This window comes from Magnolia sinica, chromosome 3 (genome assembly GCF_029962835.1).
Source record: "Magnolia sinica isolate HGM2019 chromosome 3, MsV1, whole genome shotgun sequence".
In the NCBI taxonomy this organism is placed as follows: Eukaryota; Viridiplantae; Streptophyta; class Magnoliopsida; order Magnoliales; family Magnoliaceae; genus Magnolia; species Magnolia sinica.
The window spans coordinates 99,205,142-99,230,341 of record NC_080575.1 but is presented as its reverse complement, the minus strand read 5'-3'; the positions used below and the strand labels follow the sequence as shown (position 1 = coordinate 99,230,341).

The 25,200-nt window shown below is 40.5% G+C and overlaps 1 protein-coding gene across 1 annotated transcript in view; it reads left to right on the top strand.

Moving 5' to 3' along the window:
• The first annotated feature begins 10,498 nt into the window (after window positions 1-10,498).
• The window catches only part of LOC131240383 (structural maintenance of chromosomes protein 1), a 73,480-nt gene continuing 58,778 nt past the window's right edge, over window positions 10,499-25,200 (top strand). Inside the window, exons 1-3 of the mRNA XM_058238569.1 lie at window positions 10,499-11,301; window positions 21,688-21,924; window positions 22,608-22,841. Coding sequence (XP_058094552.1) covers window positions 10,864-11,301; window positions 21,688-21,924; window positions 22,608-22,841 — 909 coding nt within the window. The 5' untranslated portion in view covers window positions 10,499-10,863. The remainder of the gene's footprint in view (window positions 11,302-21,687; window positions 21,925-22,607; window positions 22,842-25,200) is intronic.

Genomic DNA, 25,200 nt, shown 5'->3' with positions numbered 1-25,200 from the left:
CGAATTCTAAGGTGAAAATAAGATGGTTGATAACACTAGGGAAAACACTTATAACACTTCATGGATAATGAAAGGTAAAAAGACAATGGAGGCTTTTAAAAGAGGGAGAAAATGAATCAAACAATACAAGTAAAATTAAAGTTATTGGTTTATAAGTATATAAAATTAAATTTTCACTAAATACTCCCATTTATCTTAAAAATATTATTCAACGTACTCATTTATGCTGACCTGTTATGGACAACTCTAACAATTAGGATGTCGTCATGCGTCGGTACACTTGTACAAAAGTCATAAAAGGTATTTGCAGAGCATGGAAAATATATCATGAGAACACAAAATACACATTTACCATAGACACGTGTCATAACAAGAATGCTATAGTACCTAGAGACGTAGGTATGATCCAAATTCTATAGGCAATCATCCTAACACATGGCGATAACACATAGGTTGCACACATGAAAATGACTAATTGACGAAGGGATGAACTTTGATGAGGTCGATCATCGTCTTCCTAAAGGATGACTACTCCGAATCCACGAAGCTTCTCTGGACTTCTCACAGAGACTTCTCGAATCCACAGGGAAATAAAGTAAGAAAATATAAATAAATTCTAATAAATTTGAAATTTGATTAATGAATGAAATGAATGAGTTCACAACCCTTTAAAATAGGAGTACCAAGCAATGGGAGAGAAATTAGAAGCAAACTACAACTAAGACTCCTAGAATTCACAACTTACTATAAATAGTAAACTTACTATTTATAGATGGTCGCGATGTCTACTAGTGCACAAGGTTTTTGGCCAAAAATAGCAAGTGTCCTATTTGGCATCACCAAGTTGTTCTCTTAATGATTCTAAGCACTTTTCATGTTGGACACAACTCTTAAATCCCAACGGATGAAGAGTTATAATTAAACTAAAACTTACTATTTATAGTAAAAAACGGAATTAAAATAGGGAAACGACCGTCGATCCGGGGGTATTTCACAAATATGGCTTGCGTAACCCGACATAGCGGGGTTGGTTGGCTAAAGTAGCTCGTTCTACCCCCAAAATCTTATATTTTACGCCTAATAACTCATTGTGAATTGTGAGATACACCCGATCTAAGGTCTGATGGTCCGGATTACTTCTGTCATTGATGAGGCCTTTTCTTATCTATCTTAGCCATGAAACTATCCATGACTCGCTATACATCAGTCCCCTCCACTTTAAAAGAACTCGTCCTCGAGTTCTTGTCCTGCTCTGGTTCATGATACTCGGTCAGGTCCGCGACGTTGAAAATCCGTGAGATCGTCATGTCATCTGAAAGATCAACAACACAAGCGTTGTCATTGATTTTTTCAGATGATTGGGATGGGTCCAATTTTATTATTCTTCAACTTGTTGTACGTCCCGGTCGAAAATCTCTCTTTGCGCAGATGAACCATAACGCGGTCGCCCACCTTGAACACTTTTTGTCACCGATGCTTATCCGCTTGTTTCTTGTGCTTCTCATTCAAGACATGTAGCTTCGTCTGCACTTCCATATAAATGTCCCTTGTTTGCTATATGTTTTATTGTAATGCTCGTGCCTGGGAGCTTGGGCAAAGGGACCAAGTTAAGCATGTGGTGAGGCACTCGTCCGTAGATAATCTGGAACGGCGATTTTCCTGTCGAGCGGTTCACCGTGTTATTGAATGCAAGCTCTGCTTGAGATAAGGTCAAATCACACAACTTCGGTTTTTCTCCTAAAATACAGTAAAAGAGGTTTCCCAACGTGCGATTGACAACTTCGGTCTGGCCATTAGTCCATGGGTGGTAGACACTGTTGACTCGAAGTCGTGTATCAAATTGAGTTTATAAAGTCCGCCAAAAGTGGCTAATAAACTTCATGTCACGATCGAAAGTAATGGTCTTGGGGACCTTATGTAGCTGTACGATTTCCCCGAAGAATAAATTCGACACATGTGTTGCATCAAAGGTCTTATTGCATAAGATAAAGTGCATCATCTTGGAGAAACAATCTACCACCACGAACACTGAATTCACGTCACATTGTGTTCGTGAGAGACTAAACACGAAATCCATAGATAAATCCTCCCAAGGACCGTCAGGCACAGGTAACGGGGTGTAGAGGCCCCTATTCTGATATTACCCCTTGGAGGTCTAACAAACATAACAACGTTGTACCGCTTTTCCCACATCACCTACCAACTGCGTCTAGTAATACCGCTCTTTCACAAGAGCTCGTGTCTTATCTCGCCCAAGGTATCTACCGAAGTCACCTCCATATAACTCCTAAATAATTCGCTCTCAAAGAACTTTAGGGGATGCACAATCGATTCCCTTTGAAGAGAAAACCGTCCTGTATATGAAGGTTAATTAGGTAAACTTATTGACACTTTACCCGAGAATCTTTGAAGTCTTTGTCCTCAACATACAACTCTCTGAGATAGTTAAAGCCGACCACCTCGTTTCTCATCGTAACAAGCAGTGGTGCACAATGGCTAAGTGCATCAGTCACCTTATTCCTCTACCTTGATTTGTGCTTCAAAACGAACGTAAAATCCTGTAAAAACGCAACTCATCTAATATGCATACGATTTATGTTAGTCTGACTATTAATAAACTTTAATGCTTGGTGGTCAGTGTACAGAAAAAATTCTCTTTGAATCAGATAATGCTACCAATGTCGCAGCACCTGAACAACTGCATACAACTCAAGCTCACACGTCGACCACTTCTTTCGGGCTTTACTAAGCTTCTCGTTGTAGAAGGCTACCGGCCTGCCTGCGTTAATAGTCATTCAATTCCGACGTATGAAGTGTCACACTCTACTTCAAACAGCTTGTCGAAATTATGAAGCACCAAGACTGGTGTCGTAGACAAACAATGCTTGGTCTTATGAAAACTCTTGTCAGTTTCATCGGTCCACTGAAATCGTCATTTTTTCTTGTAATCTGTAATAGGCGCGACTATTGTGCTAAAATTTCGCACGAATCGATTATAGAAAGTCGTCAACCCGTGAAAACTCATCACCTCATGAATGTCATCAAAATAAGAACACCTTGGCCCCCTCTAACATATCGAGCATGTCGTCCAACCGAGAGATTGGGAACCGATATTCGATGATAATTTTGTTGATTGCCCAGCTGTCGACACACATGCGCTAGCTTCCACCTTTTTTTGGCTTTAATAATGTTGGTACGACACATGGGCTCATGCTCTCTTTTAAGAGACCCTTACGGATCAATTCTTCCACTTGCCCCTGAAGTATCTCACACTCTTTCGGACTCATCCGATAATGAGGGTGGTTGGGCAGGCTAGCCCCAGGGACGATGTCTATATGATGTTGAATATCTCTCATGGGGGGCAATCCATCAGGTAAATCTTCGGGTCAGACTTCTTTGAATTCTTTTAGCAATAGTCTTAAACTTGGAGGAATGTTTGAGGGTTCCGCTTCCTCACCCTTCACCACGACAACGTATACCTGCCGGTTTCCCTGGATTTCTTCATGAATCCTAAATGGTTAAAAGTGAACTCCCCTCTACTTTAGAGGCTTCAGGGTAGTTCTCTGGTGCCATAGGGGCAAAGATTATTTTTCAACCATCATTGACAAATATATAGACATTGTCTCGTCCTCGATGGGTCGCATCACGGTCTGACTGTCAGGGCCGACCGAATAACATATGGCATGCTTCCATGTTGACCACGTCACAAAATATTTGATCCTAATAATTTTTACAAATTGAAAACGAGATAGTGCATTATTCAGTTATATTGGTCTCATTCACATTTTTTATCCAGCCAATTAAGTACGGGGAAGGATGTTTTGTCATTGGTAGTTGCAACTTATCCACCATTACTCTTGAGATGATGTTCTCGCTACTACCATTGTCTATGATTACATTACAGACCTTTCCGTTGATAGTGTACCGTGTATGGAATATATTGTGTCGCTGTTGATGTAATTCCTTATGTGAGGTATACAGTAATCGCCTCACAACTAGAGATTCGCCATGATCCTCGCTCGTCACTTCATCACCACTTGCTATTTCCTCGATGGCTTGTTCATATTTATCAAAGTCAGGATCTTCTTCTGCGGCCTTACATTTAGTGTCCCCCTTCATTTATGGTCAAGTGTGCTGCGGGACATTAATGACAGTTGTTTGATAAGTGGCCCCGTTGGTTGTAACGATAACAATTGTTCGACCTTGGCCGAACACAAGGATTTGGAATCTTATTCGGGCCTCTGTTGTGGGTGCTGCACATTGAGGTTTGGATGAGCAACTTCCCGTATCACAGCTTACGGTTGCAGGAGGTTGAGGACATTCTCCTACTGGTACTTTTCCTCATGCTATCACTAGATCCTGCGTGAGACCCGTCATGGGGAGTCAAATTGAAAGATAGGGCTGAGCAATAACCCTTGCAAGTTGTGTTTATGCCCCACGTGCCAATTGAATTGCTTCATCCACGGTCTTGACTAGGTACATCTGAATTCAGTCCTGAATTGTCAGTCGCAACCCATCTATAAATCGTGTCACCTTCCGTGACTCAGATTATAATAGATCGTTTCATGTTGTTAATCGCTAGAATTCTTTAGTGTAATCTGTGACATATCGATTTACTTGTCGGCAATTTTGGTATTGCTGAAATAATATCCGCTCATAATCACTAGGGAGAAATTGTGATTGAAGAAGACATCTCATCCGTAACAATGATGAGATGGGTGCCTTGTTTTGGCAGGCTCGTGAGAGTTATAATTGCTTTCACCATGTAGAAGCACCAGATTTTAATTTAAACGCTATTAATTTTACTTTCTTATGATCTTACACGTGTATATAATCAAAATATATCTCTACTTCAGCTATCTAATGGAGGAAATCTTCTATATATAATAAACCATTAAAATTAGGAAGTTTAGCCTTGCCTCGATAGTCTCTTTCAGCACGATCTAGATGATCGCCTCCATGGATTGGTCATCGGGCAAAACCTTCATTAAGGTCATCGTCGCTAGAACTTGAATCATCTGGTATAGCCCTACGGTTTGCAACTAGTAGTGCTCTACAGAAATCGGGGTTATGTCATGTAGCAACCACAGGCGGTAGATCAACCATAAGCGGTGGAGCAACGCCTAGGGCTCAAGGAGGAAGTAGATCATCCATAAGACGGTTGAGGGTTGCCTACAGCCCTTGCATGGTCAACTGACCCTCTCTGAGAAAAGCTTCCATTCTTTTCGCAAGATCACGAATCCCTAAATCACCATCCATATGATTTTGATTCATATTTTCGTTGTTTGCCATCAGCCCGAGAGGGATTCTTGCTTTGATACCAATTGACATAGGGATGAACGTGATGAGGTCGATCACTGTCTTCCTCAAGGATAACTACTCCGAATCCATTGAGCTTCTCTGGACTCATCACAGAGACTTCTTGAATCCACGAGGAAAAAAAGCAAGAAAATATAAATAAATTCTAATAAATTTAAATTTTGATTAATAAATTAAATAAACAAGTGCACAACCCTTTAAATAGGGGTACCAAGCAATAAGAGAGAAATAAGAAGCAAACTACAACTAAAACTCATAGAATTCGTAACTTACCATAAATAGTAAACTTACTATTTATAGACGGTCGTGATGTCTACTAGTGTGCAAGGTTTTCGGCCAAAAATAATAAGTGTCCTATTTAGCTTCACGAAGCTATTCTCATAATTATTATAAGCACTTTTCATGTTGGAGACAACTCCTAAAGCTCAACGGAGGAAGAGTTATAATTAAACTAAAACTTACTATTTATGGTAAAAACGGAATTAAAATAGGAAAACGACTGTCGATCTGGGGGTATTTCGCAAATCTGGTTTGCGCAACCCAGCATAGCAGGGTTGGTTGGCAAAGTAGCTCGTTCTACCCCAAAATTATATATTTTACACTTGATAACTCATTCTGGATTGTGAGATACGCCTGATTTAAGGTCCGACGGTCTGGATCACTTCTGTTGTCGACCGGGCCTTTTCTTATCCATCTTGACCATGAAACTTTTCGCGACCCGTTCTACATAACTAAGAGACCATGCATAATTTTTCCATATTGCTAAGTCAATGATGTCCAGTGACACATGACTACGTTTAATTAGCTACACATAACTTCGGACATTCAAGCGATGCATTAAAAAGAGAGAGCCGTTTAGAAATAAGAACACGGGCACACATGATGACGTAATGGTTGGCTAGATCCTTCTCAAAACATAAGTGTAATGTGCTGAGCCCACTGGCCGATCAATCTTTCAACTCCGAAAGCCAAGGAACCATATGCAAGGTCACTACCTAACCCAAGTCTATAAAAAAACAATAAAGAATGAAGAGCTCTTGACTCTCACCAATCCGAACATAATAAGCCCCTGTTTCAACTCAACACCACTCATCAAATCTTTTATCCCACATGAACACTTGTCTTAGCTTAGCTTTGCCAAGTTTAGCCTATATATTTTTGTCTAGCACCATGCTTTTACAAATTCAATTTGATTAACATAGCTTTAGTTTAATTTATCCACTTCAATCTATCACATTATTGCAATAAGCCGGGCTTAGTTTAGTTTTTCCCACGATCTCATTATCATAACACTTAAATATTTAAGTTTTTAGTGATTCTTTTAACCACAACCTGCTAACCAAATCATGACTATCTCATGCCCATCTAAGTTTTGATGATTATATTATGACCTTTAAAGTCCAAGAGACTATCAATCGGCCACGGCCATTTTCGCTCACTCGAATTGACATCAATAGATTTTTATTATTATTATTATTATTATCATCGATTGTATTACATTCATGTTTAGTTTAATAATTTTGACACTAACCTTATATTTTACATTTTATCTAAATGTTTATTTTGTTGAACAACAACAAAGCCGCCTTAATTATGATAGATTTTATTGTCTTCAAGGTAAGAAGAACTCGTCCAAAGGACTAAGTCCCATCTTCACAAATTGTCCAATTCCTTGTTAATCTGTAGTCGAGTAGTCAAGTCAATTTTCACATTTTAAAATTTGGTCCGAATATGACTATTTTCATACTTGAGATCACTATTTGTTGGATTCAATTTGAATTGAATAAGACTTTGACACATCTGGCATATATATACTTGGACTCGGCACAATTAAAATCGAGTTATTCACTACACGTGTAGCCACGTGTCAAAATTTAAGCCCAACAATATCATAAAATCTCCATGGACACCGTACTCTAGTAGTTAACTGTATGAACATGTAGTTGCTCTTGTTGCTACATATCATAGAGATGGTTTGTCCTATGCTCTATCGAAGGTTGGGCTATAAATTTGGACAATTGCTGTACAACTACACTAAGCATATTATTTAAATGGCCATCCCATGCATCTCTCATGAGGGCTAATCTAACATAGCAATTATTTTTTTAGAAGGCCTATGCACTACTAAACAAATATAAGAGTCAAGTGAAAGCCTGCTAGGGTAGGGCGGAATTGGGTACCACCCCCAATATTTCGTAGCCAGAGTCTAAAGATAATAGTCATGTCAAAGGCCCTGTGTGGTCCATCCTATTCTATATGTTTTATCCATGCCACCTATCTAATTCTATAGATAATTTTAAGGAATCAGCTCAGAAAGGAGGCATGTCGAAGCCTCAAGTGGACCACACCACATTAAGCCGTGGGGATTGAACTCTCATGGCTGAAAACATTGTAAGGCCCACCGTGATGTTGATTTATAATCCAACCCACTCAAAAGGTCACACCGACCTACATGAAGGGAAACCACGGATATCAATACCGCAAGAAGTTTTCAATAGGCTTTAAATCGCCATTGCTTCATATGGTGAGCCTTTGATCTGATTCCTTTTTTGGATAATACCTAATGATCTATCAAAATGCATGAACAGCGTGGATAAAATACATAGATCACAGTGGGCCTACAGAACCTCACATGACCTACCTTCTGGAGCCATACTCACGGGGCAGTTCCCAATTCACAACCGTCCGAATATTGAATTAGGATAAGCCAGGGTGGGGTCCTTACTCTTACACCGGTGGTAGACTATCAGGAGTTTCAACACCTGGTTGAGGGTTCGAGTACCATGGGTGGTGAAATCCCACCATGGCGTGAGTGTGTGGTGGTGTGTGTGCGTGTGTTAAAATAATAATAATAATAATAAAAAATGATAAGCCAGGGTTATATCCCTTACATTCAGGGTTACGTTAACTGATCCAAACCGCCTACAAGATAATCACCATAAATAAAGGATGCTAATAGTATTACTAGCATTCTTACCATTTAACTCCTTGAGTGCAGGCAGTCTCCTTCACCATTGCTTAGTAGGCCATCGATTCCAAAGTCTATCATTTTCCTATCTTGCATGGGTTTTTTTTTTTTAATGAAGCCACCAGTTTATTGTACTTGGTCACACTGACAGCTTCGATCACTGAAGACGACTCCCGATCCAACGCCTAAGTCCGACGCAGCCCATTACAGTACATCGGATGCATTCGGGCAAACATTATTCTAACTGCCACTTGATGATGAACACACAAGCTACCCAAAACCCGCGCATAAGGGCCCGTCTGGCCGGTCGGATTGGAAGGGATTGGATGGTATTGCAGGGGTTTGGAAGTCAAATCCCGGGATTGGCCTGGCGTGCCAAACAGAGTCGGTGATCTGATCCCAATCTCATGTATCTCAAGACAATCCGCTGACAACACCATCATTACATTTAAATCCCATCAAATCCACCCTAATCGTTCAAATTTGCCTGGGACGTGTTTGGTGTGAGGGATTAGAAGGGATGAGAAGGTTTAATACCCGGATTGGCCGGGCACGCCAAACAGACTGGATTAAGCAATCCAGGGATATATCAATCCCATGGATCTCCAGACAATCCACTGACAACACCATCATTACCTAGAAATCCATGCCATCCACCCTAACACCATTCAATCCCTTCCAATTCACCCGGCCAAACGGGCCCTAAGAGTCTCAGCGCGACGACTCAATAGCAATTACCACGTAGAGTGGGAAGCGGATTGCGTCCGTCCCTGCCTGCACCACAATCCGTCCAGACAAGGGCTCTGTGGAGCCCATCGTGATGTATGTTTTTATCCATACCGTCCATTCATTTTTCCAGGTCATTTTAGGGTATAATACTAAAAATGAGGAAAATTAAAAGCTCACGTTGACCATACCACAGGGAGTGGTGATAATGATATGAATGGTTGAAGCTTTCTTAGGTCCACCATGACGTTTATTTGCCATCTAAACTATTCATAAGGTAATATAGAGAACTAGAAGAAAGGAAAATACAAACATTAGCTTGATCCAAAACTTCTACGGCTTCCATAAAGTCTTTAATGGTGGGAGTTCAATCCCCACTGTGTGGTCAGATTGAGGTCAGATCTACCTTATTTTTTGCCTGATCCATTAAAATAATCTGTTGCAACGTATGTACGGCGTGGATAAAACGCATACATCACGGTGGACTCCGTATTCCTGCTTGGCGGATTATCGTGGAATGGCAATCGGCGTTTGCGGCGATTATTACTTGCCAGCGACGTCGGAACCGGCGTTGTCGGTCAGAACATGAACATAGTGGACCACCTCGACGTATGAATTTTATATCTATGCCATTCATCTGTTTTTATAGTTTAATTTAGGCCATATTTCCAAAACTGAATCAGATATAAATTTCAGCTGGACCCACCCCAGGAAACAGTGGTTACTGACCATTAAAAATCTTTTGTGGGCCACAAAAGTTATAGATCAAGCTGATATTTATTTATTTTTTCGTTGAATTTTCTTCGTGTAGCCTAATCAAAAGATTGGATGGTGAAAAAACATTAGGGTAGATGCTAGAAAGCTTTTAATGGTGGGCGTTCAATGACCACCGCTTCCTTAGTGTGGTCCACCTGATTTTTCATTTACTTGAATATTTTAATAATAACTTAAAATAATCTTTTAAAACAGATGGACGGCGTGGATATACAATGAATACATCTAGGTGGGCCCTACGGTAAGGGTTTCACGCAGCTGGTTATGGGTCGCATCGCGTCCAAGTCGCGCTCGCAATCCGCTTCCCAAAGCGTGCTTAGGACGCATGGCACGTACACAACCCGCAATATCTCTACAGTAGTGCTAGATACCATACAGACGGATTGCTTCATGACACATCGGGGATTTATCCTTTGGATCTGGTTAATATTTCAATATTCCAATCCATTTGAAAGACCAGTGTTGCCTTGGATGTATAAGATTCAACTATAAGTTCTCTTAGATTAGAAAAATTTCAACCCTTTGATCACTTGACAATTTTCCTTTAAATATGGTCGGTTTTTATAATCTTTAAATAATAAAGCAGTCGAAAGATTAAATCCAAGATTTATTTTGTTTATCATCCCTCCACAGTAAGATCCATCGGATAGACGGTTTTGATCATTGAAAAGGATCCGGATTGAAGCGGCCAAAGTGCCGATGTATGCTATTGTAATACGTCGGGATGTATTATAACAAACCTCTCTCCACAGTCCGGTCCGAGAATTCTATCTCCTATATTCTCGTCATTTCCCCCTTGCTAGATTTCATTTTTCAGGTATCTTACTGCAATCCCCCCTCTCCCGCCATTTCTTTCTTCTCCTAAAACCACACATTCCTGTCTCAGAAAACCCTAATTCCCCACACTCTTCCATAAAATCCTAACTCCAAATCGTCCTGCAAAACCCGATTTTCTAATTCTCCCCTCAAAACCCTAGCTTCGAAACCCATCTCCAAAACCCTAGCGCTCAAAATCCTACAAAACCCTTTTACTAGGGTTTTTTTTTTTTTTTTTCCTTTTCATTTTTCATGCTGCGATGCCGTCCCTAATCGCCCCCGGCAAGATCCACCGCCTCGAGCTCGAGAATTTCAAATCTTACAAAGGCTTCCAGACCATTGGCCCGTTCTATGACTTCACGGCGATCATCGGCCCCAATGGCGCCGGCAAATCCAATCTCATGGACGCCATCAGCTTCGTCCTTGGTGTGCGGTCCGGCCAGCTTCGTGGTGCGCAGCTTAAGGACCTGATCTACGCTTTTGATGACAAGGAGAAGGAGCAGAAGGGGCGGAGGGCGTTCGTTCGGCTTGTTTATCAGATGGGGAACGGATCGGAGCTACAGTTCACGCGGACGATCACGAGTGCTGGTGGCAGTGAGTATAGGATTGATGGGAAGGTCGTGACGTGGGATGAGTACAATGGGAAGTTGAAGTCACTTGGAATTCTCATCAAGGCGCGGAATTTCCTTGTTTTTCAGGTGATTTTTGTTTTCTATGGTTCTTTTTTCTTTTTGAAAAAAATGGAGTAATTTTTGATAGAGGACTGATTGTTAGTGCTGAACCACCGAAAGGTGGTTCCTTAACTGTTTATGTGTTACTTCCAATGGTGGTTAGAACCATTCTTACTCGGTATTCTCACCATCAATAGATGGCGCTCCACAAATCGTGCAATCTTAACCATCTGACTTGTAGCTTGGAAACTGACAGTTAAGGCCAAAAGGGCCCATGGATCATGTTCAGCAAGCACAAGTCCATTTTGATAAGTAGTTTGTTGGTTCTCGCTCAGTGGGTGAAATCAAGAGATTATCTTCAAGATGGCTGTAATGTGGTGGCCCCTGATTACTGCTTGTTCATTTTTTAAAATTTCAAAATTATATTTAATAGTCGTTGCTTACTATGCTGTCATGATTTCTTCTCAGTTTGATATGGTTGGTATATTGATGCCTATAGCTGCTCCTTTATTTGCTTTATGTCAGATCTTGTTTCCAATGTAGATAACTATAGAAAGGGTACTGGATTTAACCCCAAGTGAAAAATGCTGACTTGCTTCATCGGTGTCATGCTGGCTCACCCCATCTGAATTCAAAAATGGCTATGTCCAGCTTTATTTCTATTCAATAGGTCAAGTGGCCATTGTCATTTCTTCCGTCTATCATGATTTTATGCATGATGGCATATTGCTTCTGAGCGTTGGTTGTTTCAACATTAAAAAGTTGCTTTGTTTCTCTACATGCTCATATGTAAGATCCAACAGTTGACAGATTATTTGCATTGAACTTCCATATCCTGACTACTGTGCACTTGTGAGTGTGACAATGTCGGAATGGAAACCCCAAAGATAGATATGTTTGTAAAATATAGCTCCATGCTGCTAGTATTGAATATCTCTCCTACGAGGTATCAACTTGTGTTGGGAACTTGGAAATGATGTTTTAGAAGGCATGAAGAGGAGGTGAAGTGCTTTGACCCCCAGCGAGGTGAGTTGTAAGCCTCAAGGTGCATGCATAAGCTTCACAAACATTTTGATTTTGCATTGTTAAAGAAAAATTGAGCAAGCTATAGAAACTTATGGAAACGAACAGGTAAAATAAAACAACAAAAAAATACCCTCTATTCACCACCTAAGAAAAAGATACCTCTACTTCATTGTTATGTATCTCCATAGTATTGATCAATAGTCTTTTGCTAGTTGGGTGGTTCTCACTTGTTATCACCAGCACTTACTTCAAGTTGCACAATTTTTTTTTTTTTTTTTTTGTTCTTGTAATAATCAGAATTTAATTGAAGAGGAAACCAAAAAATCAAGAAAGAAAAAGAAGAAGAAGAGGAAAAAACCAGGGCCTGGAACCCCAAAAAAAGAGAAAGAAAACCCAGGGGGATGCAACTAGATGCTGTAGCCCCTACAAGGGAAAAGGAAAACAGGAAAAACGGGAAGCTTACCATTTTCTATCTATAACTAACAACTTTGTCCTACTTGCCCAAGATTTAACAGGACTATCCGGCATTACATTAGCCTCTTTGAGCACTTGAACAAAGGAAACATCCCAGCTAAGACACACATCACACACTTCCTCATCTAAGCATGCTACTTTACAGGGGCATGATATGTTGCTGACCCAAGATATGACATTGCTAGAATACAAGGAATGCCTTAGCATGAGTTTGGAATGCCATATTTTTTGTATTCATGATGAAAGTAACATTGTTAGAATCTCCTTCAAAAATAAATAGGCTTGCAGAAAATCTTTCGCAATCTTGCAAGCTTGAAGAAAAGCTAATGCTTCTGTTGTGCAATTTGCCTGTTACTATAGAAGTACTGTAGCACGTGGTAAGGAATAAAAAAAAGAGAAGAAAAAAAGAAGAGAAAAGAGGAAAGCCCTATTTGGGTTGGATGCCCATGTCTCCCTTTTTATAACTAGTTAAATCCAATATGGCTATTACATCCTTTAAGCAACAAAAGCAAAAATACTTAACATATCCTAATCAACATAAACAAAAGATAATAAGAGAAGAAGAGCTATGTTGGCCTAGGTGGGCCATATCTACTTTTGTTAACAGCTTCCACAAAATTGGAATTTCTAATCCCAGCCAGACCAAAAAATTCTGCTATTGATTCACTATCCCGAGTTTACCCCATGAGTAGCTGTTAACCATGGGGCCTTTGTAGACAGCCGGCATCTTAGATTGGCACCATCAGCTATGAAGACATCATTCCATAGAGCTTTTATTGTAGGAAGGGACACCGTTAAGATGCGTTTCACCCTTGCCGAGGAAAAGAACTGTTTAAAAATTTTCTTGGTAATCAGCTGCATGAATAGAGCTTTATTGGAAAAAAAACTTTGTTATTCCTCTACCATCCATATACACCACAGAATTGCATACAACACCATATTCCAATGAGTCCATCCTTTGGGACCCCACACTGAAGATGACCAGCTCCCGATACCTCTTTAATCAAAGCCAGGAACATCCACTTATACCAGAATTGGACAGAATTGCAGCCCAAATTTTCTTTGATACACCACTGTGAATCAACAAATGGTTTACAGGTTCTTCCTCACAGCACATACAACTCCTGTTAGCCACTTCCATACCTCTACTTTTGAGATGATCAATAATGATGATTTCATCAAGAGAGGCCATCTAGGTGAAGGCCCTGGCTTTCAAAGGAACCGGAACATCCCAAATCTTGTTAAAAAGCCTTGATGCTACTGCTAAATCCGCTTAGATTCTTATTTCTAATTCTATCCTCTTCTTACTACTCATCCATCTCACCACCTTCATGTCAGCTACCTCATCCTATGAAGGTGTTGTTCCTTGACTATCCAACATTTTGTTGAATAAAGCATGGCTGATCTTATATCCATTTTATAAAGTTTCCCTCTCAGTTCGATTGGTACACGACGATCACTTAAACTCCAGAAGCACATCCCAATTTTTTCTACCTAGCTTGAATTTGCCGATATGCTTCTCAATCGCTCCACTTTCATGAATTATCGACCTAAGATACTGAAGGTAAAAGAATTACATGGTGGGAGAGGCCCTATCCAGAATGCTTCATAAAGCCCAAGCCGATGGTATCCTTTCTGGCATCAATATACCGGGGATGTCCTCTCAGTTATCCCATGTGCAGTTTGCGGACGACACACTGCTATTCTCCGAAGCCTCTCTTGAAAAGATAGAAAATCTGCGTACAACAATCAGGTATTTCGAAGTGGTGTCAGGTCAAAGGGTTAATATGGCAAAATCCAAGATGATAGGGGTTAATATGGAAGACGGCGAGATCGATATATATGCTAAGACCCTCCACTGCGCCCTAACCTCTCTCCCGGCTTCTTTTGTCGGCTTGCCCCTCTGCATCGGTCATCCTCCTACACACCTATGGGACAACATCATCGCCAGATTTGAAAAATACCTTGCGAGATGGAAGTGCCGCTATCTTTCCTTGGGTGGTTGTCTAACGCTGATCAAATCAGCTCTTTCAAACTTGCCCCTCTACTTTGTCTTTGTATAGGTGCCCATCTCCGGTCCTAGCCTCCATAGGCAGACTAAGACGAAACTTTCTCTGGTGCGGCAAGGAAGGCAAGATGAGATTCCATCTTTTGAATTGGAAAGAGGTGTGCAAACCTCTTCAGGAGGGTGCTGTTGGGATAAAAAACATGAAGATAATGAACTGCGCCCTCTTAGGGAAATGGATCTGGAGGCCGGGGACCAAGAACAACAAGTTCTGGAACATCATAGTTAAGAGCAAATATGGGCTATCCGAGGCGGTTGGTGGACTAGGAGCTCCTCCCTTTACAAGGCATCCTACCTATGGAGGGGCATCCTAGAAAATAGTTCTTAATGGTATCGGCTTCAGCATTGGCAATGGTGTCAACATCAGATTTTGGAAAGACATATGGGTGGGGACTTGGCCCTCAAATTCCGATTCCCTAACATCTTTAGGTTAGCCCCCGACAAATCTGTCGCTGTAGCTAACTGTTTTTCAGAATCCTCTGGCAAGACAGTGTGGAATGTGGCCTGTAGGAGGAACCTCCAAGATTGGGAGATTCCTGAATATGCAGACCTTCTCCTTTGCATCTACCAATCTTCGCCCAACCCCCAGAGTGCTGACTCGCTGGTTTGGAGGCTAGATAAACAAGGTATCTTCTCCGTCAAATCTCTCTATGCGCTATCCCGGCCATGCTCGGAATCAGAGTTTCCTTTCCCATTCATTTAGAGATATTCGGTTCCCCCTAAGGTAGCTTGCTTCGGTTGGCTGGTTGGTAAAAAAAGGATTCTAACAGCGGATAACTTAAAAAAAAGGGGTATGCAACTCCCTAACATTTGCTTATGTTGTATGAAGAATGCAGAAACGGTCGATCACTTGCTGCTTCACTGCCCTTTTATCTCCAAAATCTGGGCAAATTTCTGTGTGCGGTTTGGCATTTCCTGGGTGTTTACTGATTCGGTGGATTCCTTGCTCCCAGCATGGCATCGTTCTAGTTTGGACAAGAAGGGGAAGCGCATTTGGAGAATGTCTATCCTCGCTATTTGGTGGTCTGTTTGGATGGAAAGAAACGGGAGATGTTTCGAGAATTCTTCAAACTGTGTGGGCTCAGTCTCAGATAGGGCGAAATGTTTAATCCTAGAATGGGCAACTGTTGTACCTCCTCTTAAGGACTATGATTTCAGTTTCTTTGTTGCTTCGGGTCGTTTGCTCTCTCAGCAGATGTCTTTTTCTTCTCTTGTATTTCCTTTTCTTGTTTTTATAATCAAGTCATCTTTAAAAAAAAAATAGTAAAAGAATTACAATGTAGCACAAGATATGTAAGAAAGATCATAGTCGCCAAAGCCAACTGAGATCGAATCCCATTCCATAGCATCCGCCTTATTCCTTCTTAAAACTCCTGATGCATTCCTGCACAGATCATGGAAGCACCGATTGTTCCTCCTCAAAGTCAGCTAATAGAGCCATCCTCCACAACTTCTTATCTCTCTTGCCAACCCCTCCCCCATGTCACAGATCGAAGGAACTCTTTTGACTTTAGCATCACCCAAGCTACCCCAAAAATTCCTAGAAATCTATGTCATATCTCCCTTACAAACGCTCAAGGAACGGAGCAATGGGTGACCGATTCTTTACTCCGCCGACATAACAAGCAGATGTTGGTGATTACCATCATCCTTTTCTAAAGGTTATCGACCATTAACACCTTTTTCCATCCCACCAACTACACCAGATCCACTACTGGGGGGAGCCCCATAAGACCAAAGGCAAAGAGGTATGCAAACCTTCCCCCTGTTACGAAGACCTGATGAGCAATCTATAAGAGGACCGGATGGAGGATTTTCCAGATTTGTCTTTAAGCCACACCAACGAGTCCGGATCCCAAGACGACAAGATGCCTGATAGCCGCCTAGATAAGTTTGAACTTTTCTTCCCCCTATCCCAACAGGTACCGCCGCGGGTGGGGGGGTGGCGGCGGCAGCGGCTATGTTTTGGTACTCTTCACATAACCTCCTTTTGCCTAGCCAAACATCCTTCCAAAACCTGATCCTTCTCCCCTCGCCTATGTTTTGGTACTCTTCACATAACCTCCTTTTGCCTAGCCAAACATCCTTCCAATACCCGATCCTTCTCCCCTCGCCTATAGAGAACCGTACCTTCTCCTTGAATCTTCTCTCCACACTCGAGATAGACTTCCACACCCCTGTAGTCCTGCACAAGGACTTTTTTTAAAAAATTCATTTTGTCATTCTTTGTTTATTTCAACCATGAAGCAAGCTTACAAATTAAGTTTAAACTAGATATAGGACTATTTTGAGGATCAAAACACAAAATTTGAGTGAGATTCCATAAGCCAAAGTGGAATGACAATTTTGGGAAATATCAGTGGGGTAAACTATCACCTTTTTTTCCCCTTCCAATTTTACCTACTTCATTTGTTGTACTTATATGTGGCCCTAATCTACCAAAGTCATGGTATACTTGTGTTCGATTGGGCTTATTTGGTCGATTTTTGGCAAGTCAAGTTGACATTGCCCAAAAGGATCTAGAACCTTGCCAGTTAGGAGCAGTGTTCGTAATATCAATAATATTGGCCGATAATATTGGTATCGACAGTCAATGATACGAAACCCCCTGAAAGTACAAAAAAATACTGAAAATTGCTTAACTTCCATTTATCGTGTGATATATCACAAAATATTGTGAAATATCGTTGATATATTGCATGATAATGCCTGATATGGCAGATTTTTTGCGTAGGATTGTAGCCGTGCGACATCCGGCGACACCTTATCCGCATCCCATTCAGAAATTCCAAAAATATAAAAAAAAATACATATATAGAAAAAATCTCTTACCTGTTCAATCTGCCTAAGAGCGTATCTTTCTACTGGATTTGGCGGACCGTGGTCGACATTTCCAGGTCATGTAAGAGAAATCTGTCGAAATCCGAAGAAATCTGAATATTTGGGTGAAATATGGAGAATTTCTCTCCGAAATATGGAGAAATCATCGCCAAGATCCGAGAAATCATAGCCGAGATCCGAGAAATCATGGATTTGGGAGAGATTTTAGGGTTTCGAAAGGCCGGAACCCTCTCCGTGTCGAAAAAAGGGTGTTTGAGCCCTTTTTACATGAATTTGGGTTGGCTGGTGTACTGCACACCATCGAATTGATTGGTGTGTTGACTGGTATGCGTTATATCCAAACCGCTTGTCCATTTGGCGAGCTCGTCGTAAGGCTTCAGCCGAAAAATAAGACAGATCCAAAGATCAAGTGGACCACACTAAACAACAGTGAGAGATTGAACGTCTACCATTGAAACCCTTTTAAGGTCACAAAAGTTTTGGATCATATGATATTTGTTTTTCCTCTTCATCCAGGTTTGTGTGACCTCATGAATAAATTGGATGGAAAATAAAAGTTATGGTGGGCCCTACGAATGTTTTAACAGTGAGAATCACTGTCCCACTGCTATTTGTGGTGTGATCCACTTGAGCTTTGGATATGACTCATTTTTGGGCTCATGATCTAAAATGATCTCTCCAAATGGTTGAACGGTGTTGATATAATAAATACATTATTGTGGGGCCCATATAACTTTGAACCGTTCATACAACTCGAGCTCCACGAGTGTTAGCGTAGCACGCGGATTTCCTGTGAAAGCCTTTTGCATGAAGTTCCTACGCTGGAAACTTAGGTGGGGCCCACCATGATGTTTGTGAGGAATCTACCCCGTCCATCCATTTTGTGAGATCATTTTAGGATTTGAGACCAAAACTGAGCAGGATCCAAGACTCAAGCGGGCTGCACTAAAGGAAAAGGTGAGTGGGAAAATTCCTACCGTTGGAACCTCCCTGGGGTCGACAGTGATGTTTAAATGCCATCCATACTGTTCATAACGCCATTCCTACTGGGATGAACTAAACGGTATGGATGGCATTTAAACTGTGGACGTTCAATCCTCACGTTTTCGGCCTACTTGGTACTGGATCCGGCTCATTTTTGGTCCCATCTCCTAAAATAAACTCACAAAACGGATGGTCAACGTGGATTTCTCACAAACATCACGGTGGGCCCCACCTAGGTTTCCAACGCAGGAACTTAGTGTGAAAGGCTTTCGCAGGAAATCCGTCCTATAGTGTACCGGGTAAACTCCGTGGGGCCCACTCTAATTCATGTATTTTATCCACTCCGTCCATCTATATTACCAGATAATTTTATAGTTTTAGCCCAAAAAATAAAGCATATCCAAAGCTCAAGTGGACCACACCACATTAAACAGTGTGAATTGAACGTCTACATTGAAAAATCCTTGGGGGTCAAAGAAGTTTTGGATCAAGCTGATATTTGTTATTTTCCTTCATCCATGTCTTTGTGATCTTATGAACTGGTTGTATGATATTTGTTCTTTTCCTTCATTGTAGGCCCTAGGAAGGTTTCAATGGTGGAAATCACCATTCCCCCATTTTAGCTTTGGAAATGTTTCAAATTTGTGCTCAACCCCTAAAATGAGCTGAAAAAACGGATGGACGGTGTGGATAAACCACGTACATTTATGGTGGGCCCAATAGAATTTACTCAGTACAATGAGATCCAGTGCCGGGAGCGGATTAGGTGAGACCCTGGCCTCACCCAAGAAGGTACAACCCCTACAGTGGGGCCCAACTTGACCTGTGTATTTTGTATCCACTTCGTCCATCCGTTTTTTCATATCATCTTGCAGCATGATCCCGAGAATTAAAAAAAATCCAATTATCAGGTGAACTATACTCAAGGAAACAATGGTGGTTGAACACAGTACCATTAAAAACTTCTTAGGGTGCACCTTGATTTTCCCTATATTTTATTAGGCACTTAATCTGTTGGTAACTTCACATAAGTTTGAATGAAGAGAAAAAACAATTATCAGCTTGATCCAAACTTTTGTGGCCCACTAATGGTCAATCATCATTGTTTCCTATGGTATGGTCCACCTGATTATTGGATCTGCTTTATTTTTTTGGATAATGTCCTAAAATGATATGAAAAAACGGATGGACGGGGTGGATGCTGAATATAGTTAGTCTTAGTTCAATCGAACAGTGCATAGCTTAGGACCCTATACAAAGGAAACCTATTATGTCTACTTCTTTTTTGAGATTTTATGATTTAAAAGTGTGTATCAGGGTCTTTTTAAATAATCCTTGAAGTTTCATTGAAAAATTCAACAAATTTTCCAATGTTTCCCCATGTTTCCCAAAAAAGTACGATAAGTTACGCGATACAAACGATATATCCCGTGCGTTAACCGATACGTATCTATATCCCAAAGGTGTGATACAATGCGCGATACCGATATTTCGAACATTGGTTAGGACTTAGGAGTGACTGGATATTTCGAACATTGGTTAGGAAACCTATTATGTCCACTTCTTTTTTGAGATTTTATGATTTAAAAGTGTGTATTAGGGTCTTTTTAAATAATCCCTGAAGTTTCATTGAAAAATTCAACAAATTTCCCAATGTTTCCCCATGTTTCCCAAAAAAGTACGATAAATTACGCGATACAAACGATATATCCCGTGCGATAACCGATACGTATCTATATCCCAAGGGTGAGATACAATGCTCGATACTGACGTGTCGACCATTGGTTAGGAGTGACTGGATACAAGTTAAAGCCTCTAAAAGTGCAAGGGGAAGGCCCAAAAGGACATGGATGGAGGTAGTAAGAAAGGACTTGATGACCTATGGTCTGACTGAAGGCCTAGCCCTTGACAAAGTGGAATGGCGGAACAAGATCATGTAGCTGCCCCCAATGAATTGGTACAAGGCTTAGATGATGATGATGATGATGAAGTTGATACTTTGATAGACAACATTTACAAAAAAGTGGCCCGTTACACCATCAAATACATGTCCAAAACCAAAAGAGAATACATATTTGGGATTATCTCATATTTTAGAATTTTTTACCAATAATATTTGAGATTTGTTTTCCAACGATTTTTTTTTTTAATGGCTGTTACAAGGCCGTATTGGGCCTATCGGCTGATACGGCCCATATTGTATTGGCCAGCCAGCAAGCTGGCCAATATGCCGGCTGTTACCTGTTACGTAATTCCTTGTCTTGATCATCCCAGAGGAACCTCTTCTGGATAGATTACAGTTTCACAGCAACCTTGACAGGGCATCTCAACAGTGACAACAAGTACACGAGGATAGAGGCTAGCACCAAATTTTACTTCTTTTTCTGATAAACAGGGCTTCAGAGACTTCAATTTTCCTGGATATGGTCGTCAGGGACAGGGGACCTGCTTCCTCTTCTCCATCCAGATTAGCCAACTCTGCCTGAAGACTGCCCTTAACTGCGTTCAACTTCCCAAACACATCTCTATACCACAGCACTTACCACAAGTTGCACATAGTATCTTTGTATTTTAGAAACATTTTATTTAATGCCAATTTATGTCAAGTTGTATAGACACATTTTCCTTATATGTTGTGCATTTTAAAACCAGCATGATACATTTTCATGAACAAAGTCACAATTTCGGGTTTCTAGGGTCCGCTTTACCTTGAAGTTTGTTTCTGTGATTGACTTGAGGCTGCAGTCATTTTGGCAGTCTGACACTGGCATGGGGCATGTATCTGATACTGCATTATGGCCCATGTCTGACACAGACATATTTGCTTGGGTTTGACACCCACACATGTTCCTGTGTCGAAGTAACTGTGAGCACAGTCAATCCATTCGAGAATTCTTTTTTCATTTTCATTGTACTGGACTGCATTCTGGCTGCACTGTAGCTGTTTAGCTTCTTGCTATGCTTGAGATGGCATGATGCATTGGATTATGAGGAATTTATACCCAAAAGGTTTTTTCTTGTAGGGTGATGTTGAGTCAATTGCCTCAAAGAATCCCAAGGAACTTACCGGACTTCTTGAGCAGATATCTGGATCTGATGAACTTAAGAAAGATTATGAGGATCTCGAGGAACAGAAGGCTAGGGCTGAAGAAAAATCAGCTCTTGTTTATCAGAAAAAGAGAACAGTTGTCATGGAGAGAAAGCAGAAGAAAGAACAGAAAGAAGAGGCTGAAAAACATCTCCGCTTGCAAGAGCAATTGGTACTATGAGAAGTTTTTGTTTCTGGCTGTAATGATGTTTTGGCCTTTTGATATTTATTCAATGTCTGAGGGGTCTGGAGCTTGTGCACCTTCCATGGATTCATGATAATGGGCATCTTGCTTGAAAGATCCACTAAATTGCACTATATCAGCTGCCCAAGCCTGCTCTTCTGTACAGCATTTGCATCTGCTATCGGATCTTTGCAGGAGCATGTTTTAATCCTTTCTCCTTCCTAATTTACATTTATGCATTGGTTTCATATTCATTTCCAGCAATGTAACCGTTGATATTTCATTTCTTGCAGCTTGCTTGGGTTTGAAATGTGATAGTTTTAAGATAGGAAACTTGGTTCATTAAAGAGTAAACTAGACTGTGTAGAGGTTTTTTAGTGCATGCTTCTTAGGACCTGGCATCTTATTTAAATATATAGTTCATGCTTTGTATGCTACATTTATACCCAATAAATTGTCATGAAAACTCCTTTCTTTCAATTTACCAACAAATATCGATGCTATTAATTCAAATACATCCCATAAAACCATAGTGTTAAAGTTTTGTTAGATTGCATTGTAATAGAGATTGATGTTCTGACTTATCTAGAACAGGCTCTTCACAGACTCTTTACATTGAAATTTCTTCACAAAATTGCTTATTGGACTTTGGTCATTATATTCTTCTGCAGAAAGCTCTGAAGAAAGAGCACTTCTTGTGGCAACTTTTAAACATTGAAAAGGATATGAAGAAGACGAATGATGAACTTGAAGGAGAAAATGACAACCTTCAAGAGGTTTTGAAGGTACAGGAGGAATGTGAACTTGAAGCAAGTGCTAAGAAGAAAGAACAAGCTGGTTATTTGAAAGAGGTGATGCAGTGCGAAAAGAAGATTGCGAAGAAAAAAGTTGAACTTGATAAAAAGGTTAGTTTCTGGAATTTTCATGTCAGCGTATGATATTTTAACAGTTATCTTTTTACTGCCTCTTCTTGGACAATGTTTTTTGATTTGTTCCCAGGACTTACTATTATTGCATCACATCACATTTAGACCCCTGAATGGTGCATAGATTGCTGTGACCACCAATAGCTGGTGGATATAGAATGCTGATGGTCATCGAAGTATTAGTCACTTTTTGGATGACTATGGATCTTGTTGTGATGCTTATTTATTTAGAACTTGGGCAAATGTTTTTCTGTACCTTATTTTGTGGATTTTATTAGTATGTTGAGTTTCTTCTTTGTGTTGGTTTTGTAAATTAGGTCTACAAAGGATTCAGTTCTTTTTGTTAAGCCTACAAAAATATGTCTGTGTGCCGTGTGGGCTTCCACTTCTAGAACTTATATTTTGCAATATATGCATTAATTATCTTTGATAATAGTTAAGCAATCTTCTTTCACGTCTTTCTTTTTCTAAAGCCGAAAACTGAATAATGAGTTTGTGGTAGGCCGTAGATCTGAGTGTCAATCTTCATCTCAAAACATGTTGTACTAGTGCTTATGAAAATGCCACCTTGCTTCAATATCTGTATTCCCTACCAACACAAATCTATTCACAATGCTTGCCCTTTTTGTATCCCCTAACAGTTCTCTGCAGCTAGAGCTGTACACGAGTCGAACCGAGTTGAGCTTGGCCCAGCTCGGCCAGCAGACTATCCCAGCTCGAGGTTGGCTCGGCTTGGTCCTCAAGCCTAACTGTGCAGCTCTTCTCGGCTCGGTCAGCTGCTCGGGCCAGCTCGAGCTGAGCTTGAGCTAGATCTTTCGAGCTGAGTTTGAGTTCGGGCCTACGAGCTGAGTTCGAGTTTAGGTCTTAGGGTTTTTAATATATATAATATATAATATATTTAAATATATAAATATATACAAAATATTTATAGTAAGTGAACCTGATCCGAGTTGAATCGATTCAAACCGAGTCAAGTTCCAAGCCGAGTCAAGTTTGGTCTAGCTCGGGCTCGGCTCGAACCCAGTTTCGAGCCGAGTTGAGTCGATCGAGTTAAGCGAGCTAACTCGGTTAGTGTACAGCCCTATCTGCAGCCTGGAGGTTTTATTAGCATTGCTTTGGGTTTTCCATATCACGCACCAAAACAGAGTTTCTGCATAGAGAATTTGATATAAAAGTTTTCTTTGTATATTTAACTTGTTAGCTCACACATCCGCAGAAGGATGAATTTAAGGGGATGGACAATTTTAGGAAATAGTTGACACGGTTTGGGTGCAAATTCCAATCTAAGAAGTATGGTTGCAATTTGTATTCAAATGAGTAGGGGTCTTTCTGGAACAATCTCTACTATATGAGAGAAGTGAGGGAAACATTTGAAGACAATTAGTTTTTCAATTTGCTAAAACTATTCATTACTTTAGTACATGGGAAGGTTTTAAACCAAAGTAAAGGGGAAAGGGCATTTAGGTACTTGAGAGGTGAAGCTGTATGCTGAGACCTACTTTTTCAGGCTAGACTCTACAAACCCCCATTTTACAAAATGGTTTTGACTCTTCAACTGTACGCATGACATAGTTTCAAGGCAATCCAGACGGTCCAAATCTCTGAACCAATTGTGGATTTATTACAACCAAAAACTGACCCTGAAAAGATGATGGTTACTATCTGATTTTGCCTCTTGGATTTCAGTCCGCGTATAATTTACGTTTAACCATCCATTTGATAGCCATCAATTGCATGGTTAAGATTTATTTATCAGCATGATGTTGGAGACATGATCTATCACCAAATTTTATCACAGTTTGGACTGTCTGCATAGATGTACATGAATGCCATGTGTGAGGAGAGGAATAGGGGATGAGTCACCACCATCTTCAAAATTGCGGCAAACCAGAACCACAGGAGTAGCCTGCATTTAGGTACTTGAGAGGTGAAGCTGTATGCTGAGACCTACTTTTTCAGGTTTCAGGCTAGACTCTACAAACCCCCATTTTACAAAATGGTTTTGACTCTTCATCTGTACACATGACATAGTTTCAAGGCAATCCAGACGGTCCAAATCTCTGAACCAATTGTGGATTTATTACAACCAAAAACTTACCCTGAAAAGATGATGGTTACTATCTGATTTTGCCTCTTGGATTTCAGTCCGCGTATAATTTACGTTTAACCATCCATTTGATATCCATCAATTGCATGGTTAAGATTTATTTATCAGCATGATGTTGGAGACATGATCTATCGCCAAAGTTTATCACAGTTTGGACTGTCTGCATAGATGTACATGAATGCCATGTGTGAGGAGAGGAATAGGGGATGAGTCACCACCATCTTCAAAATT